The sequence below is a fragment of the Meleagris gallopavo genome, chromosome 10 (genome assembly GCF_905368555.1).
Source record: "Meleagris gallopavo chromosome 10, MGAL_WU_HG_1.1, whole genome shotgun sequence".
NCBI lineage: Eukaryota > Metazoa > Chordata > Aves > Galliformes > Phasianidae > Meleagris > Meleagris gallopavo.
Genome location: NC_139413.1, coordinates 24,677,453 through 24,702,359, shown reverse-complemented (window position 1 = coordinate 24,702,359; position 24,907 = coordinate 24,677,453). Strand labels below are relative to the sequence as shown.

The window sequence follows — 24,907 nt, the reverse complement described above, 5'->3', positions numbered from 1 at the left end:
GAAAAAAACAGAAGCAGCCATTTGTATAGGCGCTGTGAAACAGAAGCCTATCTGCCAAAGCCAACAGCCTCCTGGTTTAAAGGAAAATTAAAGCTGCGTGGCATGTTTTCAGTTTATTAGTGTTTACATAGCGTCAGAGCTGAGTGGCACTCACAAACAAGATCTGGTCCCTGTCTTGATGGGCTTAGAGCTGAAACATGTCTTTGAAGGAACCTGTCCCAAAATCCCTCTCTTTCTCCCCAAATTCTGGCATGGCTCTCCAATGGCCTAGGAGCAGCTGGGGATGGTTTTCCTTGAAATTTTCCCTTAATTCTGGTTTTACGAAGGCTGCTGAATAGGAGAACTCAACATGGGGAGCGTTGGGCCATCTGGTATAAGACACACAATTTCGCTGCAAACTCCAGTGAGTTGCTGCCAGCACTTTTTCCCTTCCCTGCAAATCCAGGGGAAGAAAGCTTGTGTTTGATGCGGGAGAAAAATACAGATTGCTTCCCCCTGCAGCAGCGTGGCCACCAGAGGAGCCGAGCACCCCGTGCTGATGGATGGGCGCTAGATTAATAGTCCGAAGCAATTGCATTATCTAATGAAAAATTTATATAATTATTTTATATAACTTTTTTGGCAGGAGGACCCTCAAATGGATAGTATCGATTGCTGGAAAAGAGCTTGGCACGTCTGTTGCTGGAATTATTAGAGGAGAATAGCTAGTAATTAATACCTGCGTATTTACAGCAGCTAATTAGGGGAGTCCGGCCCAGCTGTGGGGCAGTGGGGAGGATCTGTGAGCCCGCACCAAGGCCAGGAGCCCACTGCTGAACTTCCCAGAAGTTCCCCTTGGTCACCTTTCTGTACTCACACAGAACCAAGGCTGACTGTGTTCAGCCTCCTGCACCTCCTGCTTTTATCCCTTTCCTCCCTCCCCACAACCCCCCCCTTTTTTTTTTTTTTTACCCTTCTCCCCTTTAATTCGGTTGCTGTGAAATTTTGCAGCCTTGCCAAGTTATTTCCTTGGGATATATTTAGATAAAGCAAGATCAGCAGAGAGTGATGTGTGTTTGCGTAAGGATGTTTGTAAATGTTAGCAGTAACACTGTCAGGATTGCGGAGCAGATGTCCGCGAGATGCTACCAAGATCCTTATTTACAAACTTGTAAATGACTGAAGGGGTTTCCTTCCCGGGGATAAGGGGGCCGCCTACTTAAGAGATTAAAATCCTATTGTTTTGTGGCTGGAGCTGCTCTGTTGGAGCTGCTGTCTCAGATTATCCTTTACAAGGGGGGAAAAAAAACTGTATAAGCTTGAAACAGCATTGAATGCTTTGCGGGGTGTTTTTTTTTGTTCTGTTTTGTTTTGTTTTTTAGTCTTTTTTAAAGCGTAGCCTTCAGATGTGAAGATACGGGGTAGGGTTTTGTTTCTCTTTTTTGAGGAGCGAGGACAGCAGTCGCCCCATGCGCTCCCCCCGACTGCTCTCCTTCCCTGTGCTCTTAGGCGATGCATTTCAAGGCATCACAACAAGCTCACCGGGTGCAACTAAGCCAGATCTGGCCTCGCCGCTGCTCAACCCTGGCAGCACGTGCCAGAGTGCGATGTGCTGGGAGCTGAGCTCGGCACGCTGGGAGATGCAGGAAGGGAAAGTTGTGAAAATCACGTAAGCACCGATTTTGCTGTCGCTCACAGCTTAGTTTGGAAGCATTCCTCCAAGGAAGCAGCAACCTGTTACAGATCTGTACTTAGAAGGCCCTATGCAGGACATGGTAAAGCAGCATTGCTGCGTAATGTGGAGAGCTGGCGCCCATGGAGCCGGTCCCTCCCATCCCTGTAGGGACACATCCGTGTGCTGCATCGTGTTTGTAAAGCATCACTGGGGACGTGGGAGGATGCCCAGGTGCCCCCACCTCCAGCAGCGTCCTCCTGGCCTCCCTGCCGTGCTTCTGCTTTTGGTTTTGCATCGATGCAGCTGAGACGCTTGCAGCCACGCCAAGGTGGGGACATGCAGAACAGCCACCCCTGTGGCACAGGCGTTGTGCTGCCGTCCCCCAGCATTAATCAGGTTACGGTGAGGTGTGGGAGTGTCCTGTTATTAAATTTAAAACCTCTCCATGTGAGATGAAGGCAGCTTTAATGAGATGAAAAGGCTTAACTGGAGTCCAATTTAATTCAGTAGTACCTGTTTACACGACCTGCTTAAGTCCTGATCTGCACGCTAGTTTATTTCCTCCACGCCAAATAATAAATAGCAGCTGGTAGGTACCAGCTCACAGCTCTGTGCTCACCACCTCTGCGTGCTTGCACCAGAGGGCTGCGCTCATGCCAGGGCTTACAGAGAGCACACTGAGAACATGCAGTTGGAGTGTCTGCAAATGTGAGTGGCTCCTGTATCCGAACTTCTTGGCCACTGCTGCAAACCTTGCCTTGCAGATCCTGCTCTGCTGTGCTGTGCTCCCAGCCCACGTCAGGTTTGAGCAGCCCCACAGCCGTCAGCCTGGGCGGTGCCGCAGGGAGGATGCTGATCGCAGGTTGAATCTGCCGGGGGGGCAGGAAACCACCGCAGCCGGCGGGCGCCGGGAGGGGCTCACATAGCACCCGCTCCTGCCAAGCCCTCGAGCCCAGCACGGAGCTCAGCTCCACGTTCAGGAAAATAAATGAAAAATAAATGAAACCCCGGTCCTTGTCCCGGCAGGACACGTCCCCGTCATCCCTCCTCTGGCACGGAAGAGTGGAGCTGCGCCTGCACGGGGCAGCGGGTCGCTGGGTGTCTCCACGCTGCAGTGACACTGGAGTGACACGAAGCAGCTCGGGGCATTGGGATGGGAGAGTGAGGGCACGTGGCGTGGCTGTGCCACCTCCCTGCCCTTCCGCTATTAAATGCAATTAATAGAGTTGAATAACCTGGCTTCTTCCAAAGGATTAGGTTAAGAAAATAAGACTGTTTTAATAGCCCTTTTACATCCCAGATAGATTTTAGCTGAAAAAACGAACCAAGATTTAAAGCCTTCTGCCCCGAGGCTTCGTATTGCTGCATTAACGCACATGAATTTCATGCGCTGCCTGCGATTACGCTCCGCTTTCGGAAGAGCCGTTTCCTGCCTTCACTTCCCACATCACTGCACAAGATGTACGCGCTGTCCGGCTGGAGCCGTCCTCCCGGCATCCCACTGCACCACACACTGCCTGCGGGTGGGAGGCACCATGGCAAGGCACCCAGCGTGGTGACAGCAGTGGTGGCCGTCACCTCCCCATCACCTCTATGTCCGCAGGGTGGTGAGATCTGGCAGCGCATCCCGGCAGAGGTGGTGCTGGGTTTGGCTGCACAGCACATCGCTCTTTTTCTCTGCTTCTTCTCCCTGTAGCCCGATGTCGGTGGGCTGCCGTGAGTGGACTCTTACAGATAATTTAAGTATCCAGCTCCTGGCTGTGTTGTTTTGTCCAATTTCTATTGCCTTCTGACCTACATCATTCTTTATTTGCAAAGCTATACTTGCAGGCAGCAGTAATAAATCAATTAATGACTCTGATGAATCATTTAATGGCTGACAAAATAACACTGCAGTCAACAGCTTGGATCTCTACAGCAGTACCAGAAGATGCTGGTTGACTCAGGGTAGGGAGACGAAACAGAGACTGTTAGCTCAATTAGTGCAATTAGTGCACGATTTAAAGGCTTAGACGGCATCTGCTGGCGTACTGAGTTGCTGTGTTAACCGAGCGCCGAGATTTGGGAGCGAGATGTGGAGATCTAGATTGTCATCACACCAAAAAAAGGGGAAAAAGTCCGATGTAGGTAGGAAATATATATATACGTATGCATGTATCTATAGATGCGTGCCCTAGGAACTGCGTTTTCTTTCCAGCACAGAGCAAATTAACCGTCTAATAAAATGTGAATGTGCAGGCATGCTGGCCCCCCTGTGCCGAGGTGAATTAGCTCGATCCCTTTCCAGCCAAATGCCAGCACTAAGCCCAGCCCTGGAGCAGGGATGGGCTTGGACTCTCCCAGACATTGAATCCATGGTTTGGTTTTGCTCCTCAGGGCCCCATTTCTTGCAGATGTTTGGTTTGGTGGAAGGGAGCAGAGTTCTGCGGGTGAATGGGAGAAGCCCATATGAAAGTTTCTTAGCTAAAGCAGTGAAAGTACTCCAAGAGGGTATGAAAGGTTCTTCAGGAATTAGATGCTGAAGGGTTCAATGAGTTTGTGGTGCGTGCCTTTGGGTTTGGGGCATACACCCTTGAGTTTGGGCATGCACCTTTGGGCTTGGGTGAGCAACTTGGACTTGGGGCACGTACCCTTTGGGTTTGGGATGAGCAGCTTGGGTGTGGGGTGTGCGCCCTTGGGCTTGGGAAGAACAGCGTTGGGTTCAGGCATTTTGTTCCTGGTGCTCCAGTTGCCGCCTTTTCCCTCTTCCTTGGCACAGTCCAGGGTTTTTGCAGCACTGCTCCAGCACGACGAAAGGTGCCTTGGTGTTTACCTTAGTGGTGGTGATAGGGAGGGGAATAAAAAGAAATAAAATGTCACTTCGCAGCCTTGTAAATCATTCATCAAGGGCTGACCAATTTGGCTCCCATCCTACAATATGCTCAGGGCACTTGTGGGTTTTTAATTATTGAGCCCTGCCAAGCGCCACATGTGCAAGGCACGTTAAATCCCCGTTTACACGGCGAATGCATAGGTGAGATTTCGGGGTGTTTATCGCGGAAAAATATTCTGTGGTTTTGTGGAAAAATGTGCATTTGCTTAAAGATTTTCTTTGGCTGCATCGCCCTCCTCCCCCTGCTCCCTGTTGCAGAGGGAGGAGGAGTGCAGCATACTTCAGTTCATCACAAAGGCATAAAAGCTGTGTTTGTTTTATTAGACCCAGGCACTCTTCGTACCCAAACCAGGCTTCCTGGTGGTTCTGGTGGCCAGGTTCTGAGCCTGCTGTTGCCTTCATTGTGCAGTGCCAACCCCGCGCCTCACCGGTGACATCCCCATGGTCCCCTTGCTCCTTGGGATCTGTCTTGCCGCAGGAGATTCCCCAGCAAGAGATTATGGTGTGCTGGAAATCTCTTGAAACCATAAAATATCACCTTGGCAGCTTTATTGCGCCGCTCGCCGCCTTTGGAGAGCAGCGTTTTGCGTGATAGAGGGTTTAATAAAGGAAATTCCAAATGGGCTCGCTGCAGTTGGGGGCTTGGTCTTATATATTTTTGCATTAAGAACATTCATCTGCTTTGCAGAGAAACTGCAATATGTTCATGGCCTTGGATTAAGATTTGGTTTTACTTTTATAGCTGACCCACTTGGGGGGATGGAAGGGGGGAGAAATGGGTTCACTCCCTCTTCTTTCTATTTTTGCTGCCGTCTGAAGTATAAAAAGAGCCTGGAATGGGTAGGCTTATTTTTCCTGCCAGGACTTCTTTTTATTAACTGTAAAAACACTTAGATCTGGCCTTTGCTGGTTTTGCAGGAAGGCTGCTTGGGATGCCCTGCTCTCCTGGCCCCACGGTGGGGTGAGGGATGGGGGGCACAGACAGGGGTCAGTTCTTACAGACAGGCTCCTTGTTTGGAGAGCCAGCCCATCCTGTCCTGAAGGATGCTCACAGCTCTCAGGTGTGAGTTGGGCAGAGCAGGAGCTGATGTACGTAGTTTTATCCATCCCATCTGGGCGAATGGAGCTGTCCCCACTGTTGGTGGGACACGATGTCTGGGGGGGTCACCCTGCCCAAGGTTTGGGTTTAGAATAACGTGGAGCAGGCTCCTGCTCATGAGATTTCCTTGAGGTGCTGTTGGGTTGAGCAGAGGAAGGGGTGCTAGCTCTGTTGCATAGCTTTGGGTATGAAGTCCATCGTAAAGCCTAGAGGAGGGGATGGTATAGTGGTCGACCAGACTCAAACCAGTTAACATCACCAAAGCTCATTTGTAACCACTCCAGAAATGGGAGGATTAATTTTCAAAAGGCAAACAGTAGTGTGACTGTCAGGGAAAAGAATCGAGTTGTTTATTCTATTCCTTGGGATGATTACTGACCCAGTAGGGACATTTTGCCATCAGCAATGTTTAGGCAAGGTCTGTTTCTTCCCCCTTCCCCCCCGGGCACAGACCTGCACTGCGCCGGTGTTTCCTCAGCACCACGGCCACATGCCCACCGTGCCCTTTGTTCTGTGGCCAGCTCTGGTGCTGGTCCCCCTGCCAGAACACTGCCTTTGTCCATCGGCCTGCGTTGCGGGCAGGAAGTAAATATTAATCCAGTTGCTAAGCAGAGCTGTCTGGGTAACCCGCAGCTGGCCCCTTCCTTTTTTCGTGGCAAAGCCGCTCGTGCCCTCGCTGGGGCTTGCAGCAGGGATGCACAAGCTGCAGGTTGGGTGCGATTTTATAACAAAAACCCTGGTTGTAGTATGGGGAGTGTCTTCTTTGTGGTACAGAAGCAAAGCAGCGAGTGGACAGGGGGAGGTGGGCGAAGAGAAGTGATTGAAAAGCCTTGACATAGCTCCTGAACTCCAACTCAAACCCAACGTGTTTGTCCTGGTTTTGTTCCCTGCAGAGCGCAGCTGCCGCCCCGAGTCCCGTGCTTGGAAACATTCCCCCGAACGACGGGATGCCCGGGGGCCCCATCCCACCAGGTTTCTTCCAGGTAGGCTGTTGCTCCTCCCGGCACCCGCGTCCATGGAGTGCATGGGGCCGCTCGCGCCCTGCCGTCAGCACCGTGCGTTTGTCCCAAGGGGAGCTTAGCAAAGCACTGTGCCAATATAGATGACCTGTTTGTGAATAACCAGTGCCCCGCTCTCCTTCCACGTTTACATTCTGGGATTCGTGGCCCTAGAGCGAATTTATCTTGCTTGAAGAGGTTACTGTATATTTGCAATTGATGTTTTTCCAAAGCTGCTTGTTTTGTGTTTGAGTTGAGATTGTATTTGTTCTTTGGTCTTAACAGACGTGCGTAATTGAAAACATTCTGGATTTTGATTCCTGAAACTTTTTCCCCCTCTGGTTAACCACTTGATTTTTTCCAAATGCAATCACTGAAAGCATTAACAAATGCTGGCGGGGGCTGTGGCTGCAGGCAGAAGCGGATTCGATCCAAGTGCAAGGCCCCAAATGCCATGGAGGCACCTTGTAAGCCAATACCTAGCAAAGTCCCCAAGTTTTCTTATGCGTTCTTTCTCCCACGCTGAGCTCAGGTAGAAGAGAGGGTAATGTATGACTGGATGATGCTAATGGAAAGGTTTCCCACTGGCACTTAGAAAAGAAGTTTTCAAAGCTTTAAGTGTGGGGCTTTTTTTTAATGTCTTTGGAATCTCTTTGTATGTCATGATACGCACAGGTTCGTAGCATCGTAAGCTCATGGTGCATTTAAGATCTTCCTTCTTGAGGAATAAGCACTTGTCTGTGTAACAAATGGGATAACAGTTGAAAGGGATATTTGTTTTGGCAAGCTGCTTTTTTTATCTGGGTTTGTGATTTGTATATGGGAGAAATTCTTGGGCAGTAGACAGGCGAAGTTGATAAACTGCTTGTGATTTATGGCAGCGGTATCAGCGTGGTATCACAACTTGTGTGCGTGGAGCTGGAGAAGGGGGAAGGAGGGCTGCTGCTTTTTTTAGAGAGATCCCATTTCCTGAACTTGCGTATGACAAAATAAAGAGTATCCGATATTGACTGGTAACCCTAAAACAGGGTAATCTTGTACCAGTGCTCTGTGACATGGGATGAAGCAAGCAGAAGAGATGCTATCTCGCAGGTCATAGCTGCTGCCAGCAATTCAAGTGCCAAGTCGCTACTTCCAACAAATGTGTTTCCAAAAGTCTTGATCTCATCCCGTTGCAAAGATGACTGTCCTCTCAAGCTCCCACTTCACACAGATCTGCGAGGGTTACAGAATTGGCAAGAAGTTAGGGCACGGCTTCAAAAGCCTGGGTTGGATTTCACCAAGAGGAGAAGGTGAGGGAGAGGAGCTGTGATGCCCCAGCTCATGCTCGGGTCTTGACATTTTCCCACTGACAGCTTCCGAGGCCTCCCCCCACTTTCCTTTTTGGCTGTTCATAGTGTTTTGGCACAGAGGGTCTGCTCAAAGTGCAGACAGCCCATCCCAGATCTCCACCTTGGTGCATCTGGACCAGGAGCTGGGCTGCCGTGCCTTTGGGATGGGGGCTCAAAAGCAGCTCCTCTTTCTAAGGAGCTTTGCTGGGGGCTTCCTGAAAACCCTGCAGAAATAGCAGCAGACCATGCATGGAGCTGCTACCCACCCCCAGAGCTTTGGGAAGAGAGGGAGGGAGCGTGGTCGCTGCTCTTGGCTTAGGTGTGGAGGAGGAGGTTCGGGTGCCGATGCATATGGATCACATGTGACGTCTCGAGAGACTGCCTTTCCTGAAAGCCCTCCAACATCTGGTTTCTCCTCCCAGCCTTGGAAAAAGAGAGGAGGAGGGGAGAAGAAAAATCCCACCTTTTAACACAGGCAGAACATCACCCCCATGAAAATCCGTCTGATTTATTGCGGGTGCTTGGCTCGTTCCAGCTTCAAGACGTGCTCGAGACGAGCTCTTGCAGAGGTGGGCTGGAGGCTCTGCATCGAGCTGTTTGCAGCTCGGGGTTAATTTCTTATCTCTGGAGGAAATTAAAGCAGTGAACTTAAGAAAGTGAAACCAAAAAGGTCACAGGAGATGCGGAGGACTGAAACAGTTACAGTGGTTCTCCCCAACCCTTTATGTGCCAACCTCAGGAGCCAGGTGAGATCTCCATCTGGTCAGTCCATCTCCTGCAAGGGAAGAATAGAGGTTGGAGGGAATGTGAGCATCAGAGAGCATCAGCATCTTGCTCCAGCAGTGTGGAGCTGGCAGTGCAGAGCTTCCTGCACCCTTCTGCACCATACTGCAGGCACCAGGGACCTGGAGGGCTCAGGTTGCCTAAGGACAGCAGGCACAGAATGCTTCTGGAGGTCCTAGTGCAGGGACAGATCCTGTCCTGGCATCGTGGTGGCAACCAGCCAGGAGCTGAGATGGCAATTGCAGCAAACCAGCCTGTTCCAGTGCTGGCTGCAGAAACCCTGCACTGCTTCCCCAGGGTGCAAGGACCCCTGCAGCCCCACGAGTGCAGGTGGCAGAATGAAAAAACATGAGAGGCAGCTCTCGGGAGCTGATGGCCCAGAAAAACACAAGCATGAGCTTGGAGGAGCAGAGACAAGAGGAGAGGAGTCTGTCTGCAGCACCCGGCTCACAGGCAGAGCTTCCCTGTGCTGCAGCTCAGCAGCGACCTTTAGGCTCAAGGCCAAGGGAAATGCAGCCCTCGGCGTCTCCTGAAGCCCGACAGGAAAGGAGAGGCCCTGGGCGCCCTTTGGATGCCTGGGCACCGCGCAGTGCCAGGAGGCTGTGGCGCCTGGCATCGGGCCAGGCTCCTGACTAATGGGGGACCAGTCCGTGGCTAGCGTCGGTAGATTCCTTTATTTAAATCTCGCTCTTTGTCCCTTTAAGATGAGTAAACAAACCCTTCGCTCATCCTCCTAAAGGTCATCAAAATCATTTTTGCTTTTGTTTTGAAAGCTGAATTGATGCCCGTTTGCAGATCCCTCGCATCAGTCTCCTCTGCTCCAGCACTGGGGAAGGGGAGTGCCAGGGAAATGCACAAGGTAAAATTAAAAATTGCAAGCTATTAGAACAAGACCTTCCTTGTAGTAAATAATGGGGGCGTAGGATGTGGGGGTTGCTCATCCCAGCCCTCCCCCCCCCATGGCCCTGCCTCCTCTTCCAAATGCGTGCTCCCTGCCTGGCTCGGTAACGCTGGCTCTGATGAAATGGAAAGTTGCACATAAATCAATGTCTGTGGCCGTGTTAGCTATGCATCAGCAGCTAGCCTGCGAGATGCACCAAAACAAAGCACCGGTCGCTCGCTGTTCCTACACTGCCCCCTAATGCAGAGAAGCCTCGGGAGCCAGGAAGGACAGGGTCTTCCATCCCGGGGGCATCTTTTCTCCCAGCTGGTTGGGAAGAGACCTGTGCTACTGTGCCTTAGTTTGCACCTCTTTCCATGCTCTCTTCCCATGGAGCTTCCCATGGGAAGAGACTGATGGCTGAGCATCCTGCTGCTAGTGCTGCAAAAACCCAATGGCGTGGGTGGCAGCTGAGCTGACCTAATGCTGTCAGATTTCCTGGGGCTGCTTTTCTAGGGGAAGGCTTCTTCTAGGCAAGAGCCGAAGGAATATGGCTTACAAGAGAGAAGAAATAGCAAGTGTTGGAAAAAGTTTGGGTTTTTTTTTCCTTTTTTTCTGGAAGTTTAGCAGGATGCCCGAGGCTTTTGTACCGAATGTCTGGAGCATATGGTGGGATTTGCAGTCAACTTTCTCTCGGGTGCTCCATCCAGATGGAGGTGACTGTTCTTGGCTTCGGCTGACATGGGTTTGTTTCCTGAAGAGCTTGTGTTTAACATATTCCTTCAAACCAGAACTCCGTGCTCGGGAGCCCCAGCTGCAGGCAAGGCAGTCTCCAGCCCACGGCTCCCTTCCTTGCTGCTGCCGAGCTTGGCCATGTTGCGGTCTCAGGAAGGTGAATTTGGGCCTTCACCCAGCACCTCATGCCTTTCTGGTATTGCCATTCTCTGCCCTACAGGCAGGAGGTGACCGTCTGTCCCTACTTGTTGTCCAGCTTGGTGGGTGCCAGACACTGTCTACTGTGTGATAAAAACATCTAATGTTGTAGCTGTGGGTTTGGGCTTTGTGGTGGGCTCGGGGGTGTTGCAGGAAGAAGCTCTGAGAGCCCTTCAAGCACCAATTGCACATTGAGTTTCTCCTGCACCCTCAGACTGTGTGGGCTATGGTGCTGAGAAGATGTTGTTACGAAGCTGGCATGGCAGGAGAATGACGAGTAGCTGGTTATTGCTCCTCAGCCTCCTAGAGAGGGCACGGCAGGGCTCTGAAACCTTCCCCAAGGGCTGGGATGGCTGGGTTGGAAGCACCAGCATGCCTGTGGGGCTGGAGGAGCCAGTGGGTGCCCCAAGGCGCTGCAGGTGATCATGGTGCTGCAAGGACGGCAGCTACCAAGGAGCTTAGAGCATCTCCCCTAAGGCTTGCCAAGGGGTATTTCATTCTTTTGTTTACATGTCACAAAATTTCCTTCTTATTTTACAAGAATAAAACACCAGATTCCCATCCAGTAAACTCAGGCACTCCTCTAATTAATATCCATTTCATTTATTTTGATATTTTCTAATGTTGAAACCAGTAGGTCAGAGGCAGATACATTTAAATGCAAGATGCCTTCCTCTTGCTAACTCTAAATTGTTGGTATCTCATTGCGCTGATGCTTTGCCTTCTTATACCATTCTACATTGTTCTGCCTCCCCCAGAGGTACTTGAGAATGTTTTTAAATATAAAAACTCCACCATTAGCTGAAAGTATGTAGCCCATAAAACATGATCCATTTGTGGTGAATTACTCTCGGAACATAAATTGACACATGCAGAACTATGATCGCTAGTGCAATTTTCCATGTTTAATATTTTACAAGAAGTTTGAGAAGTTGAGCTCATGAAAGACGGAGTGGAAATAATCGGATCGTTTGGAAACTCCCGTTGTAAAGCAGCAGCCCTCTGTCATCTGCTAGTCCAGATTTGTCTTTAAGGTCCCTGTAGTAATCAGGGGGAAGAAAATGAAGCAGAGAGGAGGTCAGTGGGCGGGCTGGAACACCTAGCACTGTCAGAAACAATTTCTTCTTACACTGGTTTCAGTGTTGGGTTGGTTGTGGGGTTTTTGAGGCAGTGTGAAGGAGGTCCGTCCCACACGGCCGTCCAAGCCCCGTTGGTGAGGCCTGCGGAGGCTGTAGCAGCACTGCTTAATGACTGCTAAATACATGCTTAAAGGAAAAGGAGGAGTTGTTGTGTTGATTGGAGTCCACATGTCATATCTGCAAAACGTTCGTCTCCAGCACTGCGCTCCATCGGGATCATCTGCTGTTTGTAGGGAGGGAAACACACTGGAGAAAGGCAGCCATCGACAGGCTTAGGGGCAGGCCTGGGCCCCGGGACATCTGCAGATGTTTATGGAGATAACTGCATCCAGAGCCCTGCATTTCTGACTGAGGAGTGCTGGGCCCAGCCACAGGCGGGGGCCTCGCCTGGCCTGGGGCAGGAAGGAGCCGGTGCTTCAGATGTGCTGCTCACTTCGGCATGTTGCTCAGAGGAAGAAAATCCACCTCTTCCTCCTCCCCCACCCAGAGGGAATTAGTTGTGAAGTGCCCTAACCCACTTCAGCCAGCGGCGGTCCCATGCCGATCCTCCATTCCCCTTGAGAAGGGAAGGGAGAGCCGCACAAAATGGCCGCAGGCCTTCGGTCTCACTTGCACCACCCCATGCTGTGCACCGCTTCGGGGCAGGAGCATCCCAGTGGCACGTGCCCCGAGTGCTGGCTGCCCTATGGCTCCAAGTGCCAGCCCACAGAGCCATTGGTGCCAACAGTATGGCTTCATTTCCACATCCACCAGAGCCCTGTTGCAGCGTTTGGCTACATGTCCCCACGTCACAGTCTGCAAAAAAAAAAGTAAAAAAGCCCTCTTACTTTATTTACATTGCACTCAAGTTTCCACGGTACAAAAGATTTGCAGGTGCAAATATGTCCTGCCTTCATTAACTTCCCCTCCCTTTTTAATTTATGTGATTTCAATTTTCCTTCCCTGTACTGTTAATTAGGGGACCCTCTAATCAGTACCATTATCACAGTGGTATTCATGTTTAGGAAAGCTGCTAAACAAATGCTTGCAAAATTGCTAAATGGCTAATTAATGTCTGTTAATTAAGAAAATTGCTCATGGTAACAAACCATGCCATTGCTGGCAGCAGCTAGAAGGCGAACACTTGTTGAAATTAGTAACAAGGCAGGTAGAGAACATCTGCTTTGCGCCTTTCCTGGAGTGTGCAGTCGCTTCGCATAACGCACTTACCGAGCTTATTTGCTTTCTGTACCAATTACACGTCCTTTGACCCAAAAATACCTTTTTTTTTTGCCCTGTGTTAACATGCACCGATACGTCCTTGCACCAAACTCACTGTTCCTTCAAGCAAACTTTCATTTTGTGCTTTAAAGGGAAATATTAAAAAAAAAAAAAAAAAAGTGGGCGTTCAACCCCAAAATGTCAGCAACTGCTGCATTGCAGTGCTCAAAACCTACAGGAACTAATCTTTCCTTTTTTCCATAGACATCCTTAGTAGCACTTTACCTGAGCACACCACGGACCCTGGGTTGGCAAACCCTGGGAGGTGTTTCCAACCATCAGGATGTGGGAGGAGAGAGGAGAACATGATTTTTTTGTTGTTGTTTTGGGGTGGTTTTTTGGTGGTGTTTTTTTTTTTTCTTTTTTTTCTTTTTTTTTTTTTTTTTGTATTTTCCCCCCAACCTCTCTGACCCCCCCCTCCTGCATATTTTTTTTTCTCGTTGCACGCCCTCACCAAGTGTCTCCCTGTGTGTTTATCATTGCAGACGTGGTTGAACTACTGGACCGTTTACTGTAATATGGCTGCTGTACTTTGACAGATGTTCTGAATTTTTTTATTTTTGTATTTTTTTTTTGCATATATCATTATTCATTGTTCAGTAACAAATGAATAGAAACTCAACTAAAAGGAGAGAAAAAAAAAAAAAAGCATTAAAAACAATTGGCAAACTGCCTTCCCAACAAAAAAAAAAAAACAGCTCCACCCGTGAATCCTTTTTAGCTCTTTCTGCGCTTTCATGTGCTAATCTATAACCTCCTTCTACTGTCTGACCTCACAGGGACCGCCTGGTTCACAGCCCTCGCCACACGCACAGCCTCCACCCCACAACCCTAACAGCATGATGGGACCCCACAGTCAGGTAACGGCACTAGTGATGGGTAGGGCTGTGAATCGGGACGCGCTCTGCGAGCGCGCTGGGAGCGGGAGCCCGCTGCCCCCAGCTCTGCCATGGGGTGCTGCTTTCTCCCCAGTGCTTGGTTGTTTTTGCTGGGTGTGCAGGTGACAGCGGACTGAGAACTCACTCGTGGGTATCAGAGTGGTTTACCTCCCCCAGGCAGCCTGAGGAATGGAGCTGGATGTGGGTTTTTAAGCTTCTGTTGGTAGCAGCAGTTGTAAAAGAGCACCTTAAGTCTTCTTTTTTTCCACACTTAGCGTTGGGGAATTTTTTTGTGTGTGTGCGTGTCTGTATGTGCATATTTCCCACTTTTATACATATATAAATATATACATATATTTAAGCTCAGTATCTACACTCAGGGTTACCCATGCACTAATTGTAACAGCCTCACATAGTACAGCTGAAGTATGTCAAACACTCTCAAACAATAAACCTACAGAAAACCTTAAATAAACGGACTCCGGACACTTTTTTCTTTTTTTCTTTTTTTCTTTTTTTTTTTCTTTTCTTTTTTTTTTTTCCTTTTTCAACTCAACTTTTTGAAAGAAGGATTTCTCCAGAAAAAAAGTCTATAAAGTCTAACCGGCGTGTGTGGGGCACGAGCTGTCCCCCCGTCGCATGATGCTGACCTGCCTTCTGTGTCATTGCAGCCTTTCATGTCACCGCGCTATGCAGGAGGTCCCCGGCCCCCCATCCGGATGGGAAACCAGGTACTGCTCCCCGACCCTGGGTGGATTTTCCCTGCGATCCCTGCAAATTAAAGCAATGGAGATAATCCCGGCTGCTGTGGGGTCAGGCGGGGCAGGTCGCTCCTGAATTTTGGGATTGGGTTTATCCTCTTATCTCGGCTTAACCGGCGGCCGTTTGCTGCTGTCCTTGCCAGCTCCCACTCCACGCGCTGCCAAAACGTGTGGCATCGCCTTGAGGCATTGACATCAGGTCTGTGTGGCAGTAACCTAATCACAGGTTACTTTTCATTAAAGTGAAATTAAAGGAAGCATGCAATTCCTTGGAGTAGCAAAATAACCTCTGAAAAATTATCTTGGGAGCTTGCTTTTGTTAACACTTCTTACAAGTAACATTGTTCTTATATAGCTCTTATTAGAAAAAGCACTGGTTAGAACCATAGAATCATTAAGGCTGGAAAAGATCACCAAGCCCAACCCCGACCCACCCCCCAATGCCCACTGACTGTGCCCCTCAGTGCCACATCCCTGCAGTTCTGGAACGCCTCCAGGGACAGTGACCCCCCCACCTGCCTGGGCAGCTGTGCCAGTGCCTCCTTCTGAGAAGTTTTTCCTAATACCTAATTTATAATTCCTGGCAGAAGAGCAGCCAGCAAATAGGATGTTGCAGCTTTCTTAATGCTGCTAGTTGCTGGATTGGAGGCTTTAGTCACTAGGTCTTCCAAAACACCTCGAGACCAGGCAGGGTAGGAGGTGGCAGCGATGCGGACAGACGGACAGCACGGTGCAGCATGTGGTTCTGTGGGTTTTGGTGGAGGCGTTGGGGGAGGCGGAGCTGCTGCTGTTCCCAGCGCTTGTTTTGTTAGGTCCTACCCAAACTGCCGCCTAGCAGGGCTGAGACCAACCAATTGTGGTTTCACAACACCATGCACTGCACAGATGAGCCCCCCGTGCTGGGAAAGCAGGGACCACAGAGGGTTCGTGCAGCAGTGGAGTTCAGGTCTTCCACATCTCTTAACCTTTGATTTTGACTGTAAGGTTAATTAGAGAGATTTTTTTTCCCCCCAAACACCATGTCTAAAATGCAGCTTTGTGCATACCCAGAGCGTGGTGTTGTTACGGTCACATCCAGTGGGACAAGAATAAATAGGAAGGCAGGCAAGTCAGAGAGCTGAAGTCTAAATACTCACAGCCACGACAGCTCTTGTTTGTCTTCCTCCTGCCACTATCTTCCGAGATGTAAAATATTGGGAATGAAAGTCAGCCTGGCTGCTGGGTTGGATGGGGCCTGTGTTTGCATGAGGGGGACCAGTTTCACGGTGGTGTTCAAATAAAAGGCAGCTCTGCTACAGAAAGGCTTGCAGTTTGCTTCCCCAAGGCAGATAGTATCTGTGCTTTCTCCCCCTTTATCTGCGCAGAGCAGTGTGGGGAAGGCAGCCTTTGAACTTTAAATAGCCTGTGCTCTGGGGAGGGGGAGCAACCGCATCTGAAACCATGAGAGTGGGCCCCATGCATGCAGGGATGAACCCAAATGCAGCCTCTTGTAAGCGCAGCATTGCCCATTGTGGGCAAATAAATCACTCGGGCAGCGTGATTTGGCTGTGGTGCTGGGCTGTCCTCATGGTCTGCCGGGATACCTCTGTCCTGCACAGCCTGGGGCTCCTGAAATACTGGTGTCTGAGTGAGGTTCTAGGGTGTATTTGCAAAGGGAAAGAGGAGCAGCACCAGGAGTTGTAGGGATATGTGGCATATTGCAATGCAAGGTGGGATGCATCTCTACGAGACAGGAGTGTGTTGGGTCCTGAGCAATCCCTGTCCCCTTGGGAACCGGAGTCCCCTTGGCTCAGATCTCCTCACCTAGGCTGCATTTTGGCCACATGCTGATTTGTGTAATCTCCCCCGCCTTGTTTTCCCAGCCTCCGGGGGCCGTTCCTGGTACACAGCCATTGCTGCCCAATTCGATGGATCCCACGCGACAGCAAGGTAAACCCACAGCGGTGGTTTGGACATTTCCCCCGCCTCGTTAGCTGTTGCTTTGGGGTTCCATCCCACCTAATGTGCCTCTTTCCTCCCGGCAGGGCACCCGAACATGGGCGGACCCATGCAAAGGATGAATCCTCCGCGAGGGATGGGCCCCATGGGTCCCGGTCCGCAGGTAACCCAGCAGCACCAGAGAGCATCCACAGCTCTGCCAACACCAACCACTACCTCCACAACCCCCAGGGGCAGGAAAGGCTGGGAGATTTCCCCTCCTGTCCCCCATTAGTGTTAATGCGTTTTACATTAGTCTTGCATCTGGAAATCCCTCCTTTTAACGGTAGTGAGGTCTTCAGGGCTGCGTGTCCTCATTAAGGGTATTGCAGCCCCCCCTTGCCCTTCAGCTGAAGGGGATGCCACTTAGCACCAAGCCGTAGTGCTGTTTGAGTGCATTATGCAGCAGGCCTGGGAAACAGTTACGACCCTAACAGCAGGAAAGGGGAAGGATGCTTGCATTAAAAATAAATAAATTAAAAAAAAAAAAACACAAAACAAATGGAAAGATACCTTTAGTGAGGGAATAACTGTTCGCTTTGCTTGTTTCTCCCCCTCGTGCCCTGATCTGCAGAGCGCTTGAGCTCCCTCTTATTTCAGTAATTTCTTAATCAGGTGGGTTTTTTTTTGGAGGGGCAAAGGGAAAGGCTGTGCAGAGGGACTCAGGCAGGAGGAAGGTGTGCTTAGCAGGGCTGATTTCACCTGCAGCTTGGCCACCTGCATGCCAAGGTCCTCATTCTCACTGCCCTCTGTGCTTCAGAGAAGTTGGGTCACCTATTTTTTGTTTTTTTTCAAGTGTGTTTCAGAAGCTCTAGTCCTTTCACAGGCATTTCAGTACACCCAAACCTTGAACTCTCAGGACTCCTGTGCCAGTGCCAGTTGTCCCCCTGATTTTTCACATGTGCTCCCAACTGTGCAAATACAATGCAGCTCCCTCTGCTCTCACTTCACCCAACCGCAGCTCAGAAAGATGCTCAAACTAAATCAGAGTTCTTTCTTACGCTGCAGTAATACCAAATCCTGCTCAGCTACTCCAGAAAGGGGAGGTGGGGTGGGGACAGCCAGCCCAAGGAGGAACAAACTCTTAAATTAAGCAGATCTGGGTTAATATATTCTGCCTTTTCTGTTGATTCATTTTCTGAAGTGGATTTGCATGCTGCTCTGTTGACTCACTTCTGTTTGTTCCTTCTACGAGACTTCAAAAACACATTACCATATTTTGGTTGTAGGTTTATCCTCTCTGCATTGTCGCCTACGTTGGGTTTTTAGCGCGAGGCTCAGAGTCTGTCAGGAGACAAACGTGTGTGTTCGAGTTTTGTTTTGTTTTTCCCCTCGAGACTGTCGAGCTAAAGCGAGTGCAGCGTCAAGGGAGTTGTGTCATTCCCTACCACGAGGAAGGGAGGAGTGCCCGAATCCACGGCCCTACATCCATTCTAGGGCAGGGGGAGGACACCTTCAAGCAATATTGCCCGTGCTGTGTTAGCACTGCCATGGCTGAGGATGCAGGACCTGCTGCTGCACCTGCAATGCTCCTTTTGTGAGGGATTGCAAAAAAGTTTTGTAAATGGCATTTGCCAGCACGACCAGCGCCAAGGAAAGCATTGAGCTGCTCGCTTCCCACTTGCTGAGATTGCTGCGAAGCCTGGCAGTGCTGCGTGGGCTGGCGGCAGGTCTGGGAGCCGGGAGGAGCTGTGAAATTCTCAGAGCTTTATTTTTCACTCTGCCGCTCCCTTTGTATGTACGTGAGGGAGAGCTTTGCAGAAGCGTGCCCTCCCCTTTTGTGAAGCTCAGCTTTGCCTTCCTGACCTGGTGCTCCTTCCCAAAGCTGGGAGCAGCCATCAAAAATACTGACCCAAGATCAGAGCCCTTAGCTCCACATTTGCCCAGCGCTTCCCCTTGTTCTTGTTAAAGCATTTCACCAGACCCTTCCCAAACGTGGTTTAAAATTTACTCCAGATGCCCAGAGAGCACCCAGCCGTGACATCCCGGTGTCCTGACAACTGCTAATTACAGACCAACTGTGAATCACCTCTTACAACCCAACTACTGCTTTTCCCCTCAAGGATCCACACTTCTAACTCTGCATCACATAACTCAGTGCTTCTGTTAAAGTCTCTGCAGCTCGCTGGCTCAGTCAGTGCTTGCCCGGCATGCAGGTCGCTCAGCACAGCTGCGTTCCTCCCCACCCTCCTCCAGCATCTTTCAGATGGCTCCCTTTGCCTCCTTTTCAGCTCCAATTAAACACACTGAGCTTTTTTTTTTTTTTTTTTTTTTAAACGAGAGGTTTGATACTGCAATTCAGTGCAAATGGAATGGTGGAATTTGGATCAATTACGGCCTTGCTTGTAATTTGTTTGGGGAAACCCTTGTCTGCTTCCTCCAAACAAATTTCCTAGATGCTCACAACAGAGCAGTGCATAAATCCAGGGAAAAGTTGGCAGTGCTGAAGTATGAACTTAAAATTCAGCTGTGAGTGCTTGGGGAGCTGTGCCCCTCTCCTGCTCTAAATAGCAGAAATGCTGCCAGAACTGATGCATCATGGCATGGTTGACCTGATGGGAGAGGCACTGAGATTCATGGGTGTCAGTGGAGCTCTGGGGCTGCGAGCACCCTGCTCCTGGGGGACACTGCGCCCCAGCAGCCAGCGGGCACTGCAGCTTCTGCCCACCACGATGCCTTCCTCCTCCTCTTCCTCCTTTTCCTCTCCTCCTGCAGCTGCAGGGCACAGGGACCACAGCATGCCGTTTCCTCCCCTGTCTTGCTTAAGAAAGAAAAAAAAGACAAAAACTACGAAGCCACATTTGGGAGCAGGCTTGCAGAGTGGGGGAAGGCAGCGGCTCTGCTCTTGCAGCGCGACCTAAATCAGGCTGTGCATCGCCCAGAGGGCAGCGAGCACAGCACAAATCCAATGGAGCGCAGCATGCGGGGATTCCTCCTCCTGCAGCACTCTGAGCTGGGCTTTGTGCTGGGGCTGTTGTAACGAAATGAAGGCTTCGGGGGGGACCCTGAGGGTTGGGGCTTGGGGTGTCCTGTGGCTGTGGGATGTCCTGTGGCTATGGGGTGCCGGGGTGGCCTCGGATGCTGAGCAGCTCCTGGAGGATTTTGGTGGAGCTATGTGGCTGCAGAAAAACAAACCCCACTGCTCTGCCCTGCTGGGAGCAGACGGGCTTTGCGTTACTGTGGTTTTGTTTTTTAAGTTGTTATTTTTTTCCGTCGTCACCTAATTATCTTCAGCGTTCTTTTTTACAAACTAACCCTCTTGTTTTTTTGTTTGTTTGTGTCTTTTTTCCCTTCTCTTTCCCTCTCCGGTTTCCCCTCTCGTTATGGTAGACTGATCCTTGGTTATCGTTGCAGAACTATGGCAGCGGCATGAGACCTCCGCCCAACTCCTTAGGCCCTGGCATGCCTGGAATTAACATGTAAGCCCCCTCAGCCCACACTGGGCAAAAGCGTCCACGCACTTTCAGGACCTGGGGTGCTGCCCGGCTGCCCCGGGACGTGCAGAGTGATGGATAACCGCAGAACTTTATTTTTCTGTTTCATTTTGTCCTCAGGGGGCCGGGAGCTGGCAGACCATGGCCCAACCCCAGCAGTGCTAACTCTGTGAGTATGCTCTGTCCTTGTGTTTAAGGCACAACGGCTGCTTGGGGAGCATCCCTAACCTGGGACACACAGCCTGGGTGTCTGTGGGGGCTTGGGGATGCTTTCCCCTGGCCCTGATTGCTAAAATCTGCTCTTCTCTCCATGTAGATCCCATACTCTTCTTCATCGCCTGGTACATATGTGGTGAGTTCTCCCAGCTCTGTGCAGGCACGGGTGAAAGTAGGGCCTGTGGGGTTGGCTTTGGGGTTGGGAGGGCATTGGGGAATGAGGGGGCAGCGGGGATATTCCACAGCATTCCCTGCGCTTAGCGCTGCTGGGGTCCAACCAGATGGCTTTGGAGCTGCGCTCGGGTGCATCAGGGCAGCGGCGTGGCTCACCCAGCTCTGTCTCTCCGCAGGGTCCTCCTGGTGGCGGCGGCCCTCCAGGGACACCCATCATGCCCAGCCCCGCAGGTAGGAGCCCACACCCCTCCCCAGGGCCGGCCCTGCTCCCCCCTTTGGGTTTTGGGGGAAGCTCGGTGCCACAGCTGCAGGGGAGGAGCTGCGGCGCGGCTGCGGCTGCTCCTTCTCCTCTTGCATTTTGATGAGGAGCCCTGACCTACATTTCTGGCTGGGTCCTAACAAAACTCGCCGACCTCACAGCCAGGCCCCTCCCTCCTGCCCCTGTATTTTGGAATAATCCCATATGTATTCATGGATTCGAGGTTTCGTGGTATAGGGTATGTGGCTGCATGTTATCTCTCTGCACATCCCCCGACCAGCAAGCTCCGTGCTTCCCAGTTAGAAGTTGAATTATTTTTTCACAGTTGAATTTCTGTGATTAAAAACTTTGTGGATCTTCATTAAATACAAATTAGCCAGAAAATGGTGGTACTTAGAGGGAATTTTAGGTGATAAAATACAAAAGAATGAGTTCAAGTGGCATGAGTTTGTTTTAATTAAGAAATGAATTAATCACCAGACTTACTGGGCTTCACTGTTCCACAGATTCAACAAATTCAAGTGACAACATCTACACAATGATTAATCCAGTACCGCCCGCAGGCAGTCGATCGAATGTAAGTCTGCTTTCTAATAATTTACATATCAGATACCATAACAAATCATAATTAACTTCATCAGTTGAGAGTAAAGCAGTTTAATTGATTTCAGCCATTTGTTACAAAACAGAAATAAAACAAACCATCAAAAAGTGATTAACTCTTCGGCGACTTTGTTAATTTTTTATGCTTATCGAGAGGGCGGCAGTCCTGCTGCTCTGGTCAAGGTGGTGGCAAGCTGCTGGGTTTGGAGGGATTCAAGCATCAACTGCTTTAATTGCTTATATATATGGAGAGAGCCTTTGGTGCTGGTATGGCTTGCACGCCTGGATCTGGCCAGATGTTGTAGGAGGATGTGGAGGACCACGAGCCCATGGTGTTGGCACAGTCTCTGGGTTTGGCCAAACGTTTGTAGTTAGACGTGGATGACTACAGCCCCCAGGGGTGTGTCCTGCAGCCTTCAGAAGTGGACACATCTATCTTATCCATCATCAGTCAGGCTTGGAGATGGGGCCCCGGAGCCACCACGGCCTGGGTGTTACCTTCCGGCTGACGCGGTGTTGTTGCCTTCCCTTCCACAGTTCCCGATGGGCCCTGGCTCCGACGGCCCCATGGGTGGCATGGGTGGCATGGAGCCCCATCACATGAATGGATCGTTAGGTGAGCGCCTGCCCTGCGCCTCGGGGAGCCCCCGTGGTTGTCCTGCTGAGTGGGGTTTGTGGAGGGGAGTGGGGCTGTGGCTGCATCTTCAATAAGGCTTTTCTCTTTTGTCCCCACCCTGCAGGGTCAGGAGACATAGATGGACTTCCAAAAGTAAGTGAGCTGCTGGGTGGCTGTGGGACCTCCCTTTCCTGGGGATGTGAGCGGGGCAAGCCGGGGTGCACAGGGACACACTGACTGCTTACCCTCTCCTGCAGAATTCTCCAAACAACATAAGTGGCATTAGCAATCCCCCGGGCACTCCAAGAGACGACGGGGAGCTGGGAGGCAACTTTCTCCATTCCTTCCAAAATGACAATGTGAGTCTGGGGACGAGGATGGGTGCCCTCCATCCTTTCTGCTCTCTGTTTTGCTGTTTACAAGCAGCTCTGGGACAGAAGGTGGAGGAGGAAGAAAGGCATGGGGCGGGCATGGGTGGAAGCGAGCTTGGCTTCTCCCAGGGCAGAGAGACGTGGGGAGTGGAGGTGAGGAGGTTGTGGGAGAGGCTCCCACAGGACGGCGGCCAGCTGGGACATGCAGCTCCACTCCCACCTTCTCCACTCCCCACTGCTGTTGGGAGTTGCTGGGGTTCCTCCAGAGTAATAGGAGGTGAGGGTGAGACCTGCAGCCTGCTCGCAGTGCTGGGCATGGGCACAGGCGCCTCGCCTGCTTTTACTGTATTAGCATTACATACATGCATACAGCTTAATTATTTTATTTTTTCAATTGCTTCTTACCCCATACTGCTGTGGTTATTTTCTCTCTGGAAAGGCAACTTGCAGAGCAGATTATATCCTGATAAAGGAGTCTCCACCATCCTCTCTGTCTGATTTATTCACTCCCATTACGTTGCCTTATAGCTTCCATGAGCCCCAGCCTCACTCTTCTGTCTCCTCTCCACATGGAGCAGCGCGGTGCTCCGGGCTGGCGCTCACCATGGCTTTGTCTCTCTTGCAGTATTCCCCCAGCATGACGATGAGTGTGTGATTTCCCTCCCCCTCCTCCTCTCCAGGATCAAGAGAGTCAGCTGCCGTTCGGAGGATCTCAAAGAATTATGCAAGAAGAAGCTAGGTGTATGGGCAGGGAGACGCGTGGCGGGGCCAGCACCCCAGGTTTAGTTTCATGCAATAAAAAGGCTGAACTTTTTATTCCATAAAACATGAAGGACAAAACTTAAAATATTTCAAGACATGATGACAAGATCCTTCTTTGTGCAGAAGGGTTTATATATGTACATGACACTTCTTTTTGGAAACAAATGGAAGCCTCTAGCACCCAACTCCGATCTCTTTGCTTTGTTCTTTTAAATAAAGACAGAAACAGAACCCCGTTGTATGTTTGTGCCGTGCGACACCAGGAAGCTAGTCTAGATATGAAATCTCATGTTGTCTCTGTTGTAGTCATTTTTTAAATAAACTGGACAGTTTACAATGGTGGTTTTCGTTTGGAAGGCCTGGTTGGTTTTTGTTGGTTTTATTTTTTTGCTTCGGTTTTGTTGGTTGGTTTTTTTTTTCCTTCTTTTTGTTTTGTTTTGGGTTCTATTTGTGTTCATTCGCAGCACAACGCTTCCTCCTCCAGCAACAAGATGAAGAGACTCCACCACCTTGTGATAAAGGCGCTAACGCAGGTGGCCCCCGTAGGATCACATCCTCGGTTCGCTGTGATCTCCCTCCCCGTGGCTGTGGCATGCACTGTGTTAGTCTGTCCCCCCTCCCGGAGTACGCCAAGAACTCTGTCCCTCCCTTCCTCGAGCTGGTTCACCACTAACACCAATTTGACTTTTTAAATCCACCGAAAGAAAGGAGAACCAAAGGGCTGCTCCGCCCTGGGACTTTGAAGCTGTGATCTCAGCCAACCTCGGTTCTTTTGGGGCTTTTTTTTTGCTTTGTCTTTTTGCTTTGTTATTCCTTTAAAGATGTGCTCTTGTCGGGGTTTCACTTCTCTGTGAGTCGGAACTGGATGGAGATCTTTTCTAAGCAGTTACTGTTGTTGCGATGTATCCTTGCTACTCTGTACGCTGTCGTAAGGACACAGCAGGAAGGGGCCCCGCGCTGGGAGGGGTGGGGTACCGTACGGCACCCCCTGCACTGCTCTTCGTTTTTCTCAATCTCCATTTCTGCTCCGTGTATATCATACTCTGTAAAATATTATCTCCCTGGATTGACCCTTGTGCGGATTATTGAAAGCATTGTATCTTGTTTCAGTGTTTTTTCTTACCTTGTAGTCTGGTTCTAAAATACCGAGAGGGGAAAAAAGAAAAAAAAGAAAAAAAAAAAAAGTAATTATTATACATTGTAGTTTGTGTACGATATTTGTTGATAATGTTTTATTAAAGGGATGTCTTTTTTCCGCACCCCTTCATTGAAATGTTTTTGGGAACATTTGGCTTGTTTTTATTATTCTGACTGCAAGACATGAGATGACGACAGAACTTTTTTTAGTGTGTAATACAAATTTTTTTAAATGTTTGCCTTCTTTTTCCTAGGCATTAATTGTGTTTTCCCTGTAGGGGTAGGGAGGGGCGGGCGGGGGCACTCATCCTTACAGTCAGGTTACTGCTATCTAGGTAACGCTATGAATGACCGAATGAAGATTCGTTGCGTCGCAGATACGCCCATGGGCCCAACAAGGGGTCCATTTTTCTTCCTTTTTTCTGCTTTTCCTTTTTTTTTTTTTTTTTTTTTTTTTTTTTTTTTTTTGTTCTGACGCGAGGAAATGAAAGGACCGGTTTTAATGTATTTTAAAATGAATAGCTAAATTATTGTCTTCATTGGTATGGGATGGATTTTTTTGAATGAAACGGTTCTCTCCCTTCCCCCCCCCCCTTCCCCATGCTGTAATAAATATCAACATAAACATTTGAATCCGGTGCACAGCTGTTTGTTCACGGCGCGGGCTGTGTGTATGGCTGTGAGCTCTGTGCATGCAGGCTCTGACCCGGTTGTGGGCTGGGGCTGCTGGAGGCCATCTTTGTGGCAATGGTGAGGGTGACGTGCTGGCA

The 24,907-nt window shown here is 50.1% G+C and overlaps 1 protein-coding gene across 6 annotated transcripts in view; it reads left to right on the top strand.

The window, feature by feature from the left end:
* Positions 1 to 23,342, top strand: part of SSBP3 (single stranded DNA binding protein 3) — a 50,036-nt gene extending 26,694 nt beyond the window's left edge. The window contains exons 5-18 of one of the 6 annotated variants that reach the window (XM_085231133.1): positions 6,519 to 6,608; positions 13,729 to 13,809; positions 14,499 to 14,558; positions 16,451 to 16,517; positions 16,613 to 16,689; positions 19,896 to 19,984; positions 20,120 to 20,168; positions 20,316 to 20,351; positions 20,566 to 20,620; positions 21,155 to 21,225; positions 21,789 to 21,867; positions 21,992 to 22,020; positions 22,125 to 22,226; positions 22,864 to 23,342. In XM_085231133.1, the coding sequence (XP_085087259.1) occupies positions 6,519 to 6,608; positions 13,729 to 13,809; positions 14,499 to 14,558; positions 16,451 to 16,517; positions 16,613 to 16,689; positions 19,896 to 19,984; positions 20,120 to 20,168; positions 20,316 to 20,351; positions 20,566 to 20,620; positions 21,155 to 21,225; positions 21,789 to 21,867; positions 21,992 to 22,020; positions 22,125 to 22,226; positions 22,864 to 22,893 (915 nt within the window). In that variant the 3' untranslated portion in view covers positions 22,894 to 23,342. The remainder of the gene's footprint in view (positions 1 to 6,518; positions 6,609 to 13,728; positions 13,810 to 14,498; positions 14,559 to 16,450; positions 16,518 to 16,612; positions 16,690 to 19,895; positions 19,985 to 20,119; positions 20,169 to 20,315; positions 20,352 to 20,565; positions 20,621 to 21,154; positions 21,226 to 21,788; positions 21,868 to 21,991; positions 22,021 to 22,124; positions 22,227 to 22,863) is intronic. The other 5 variants (XM_085231134.1, XM_085231137.1, XM_085231135.1 and 2 more) reach the window with 5 other exon arrangements.
* Positions 23,343 to 24,907: the final 1,565 nt, after the last annotated feature.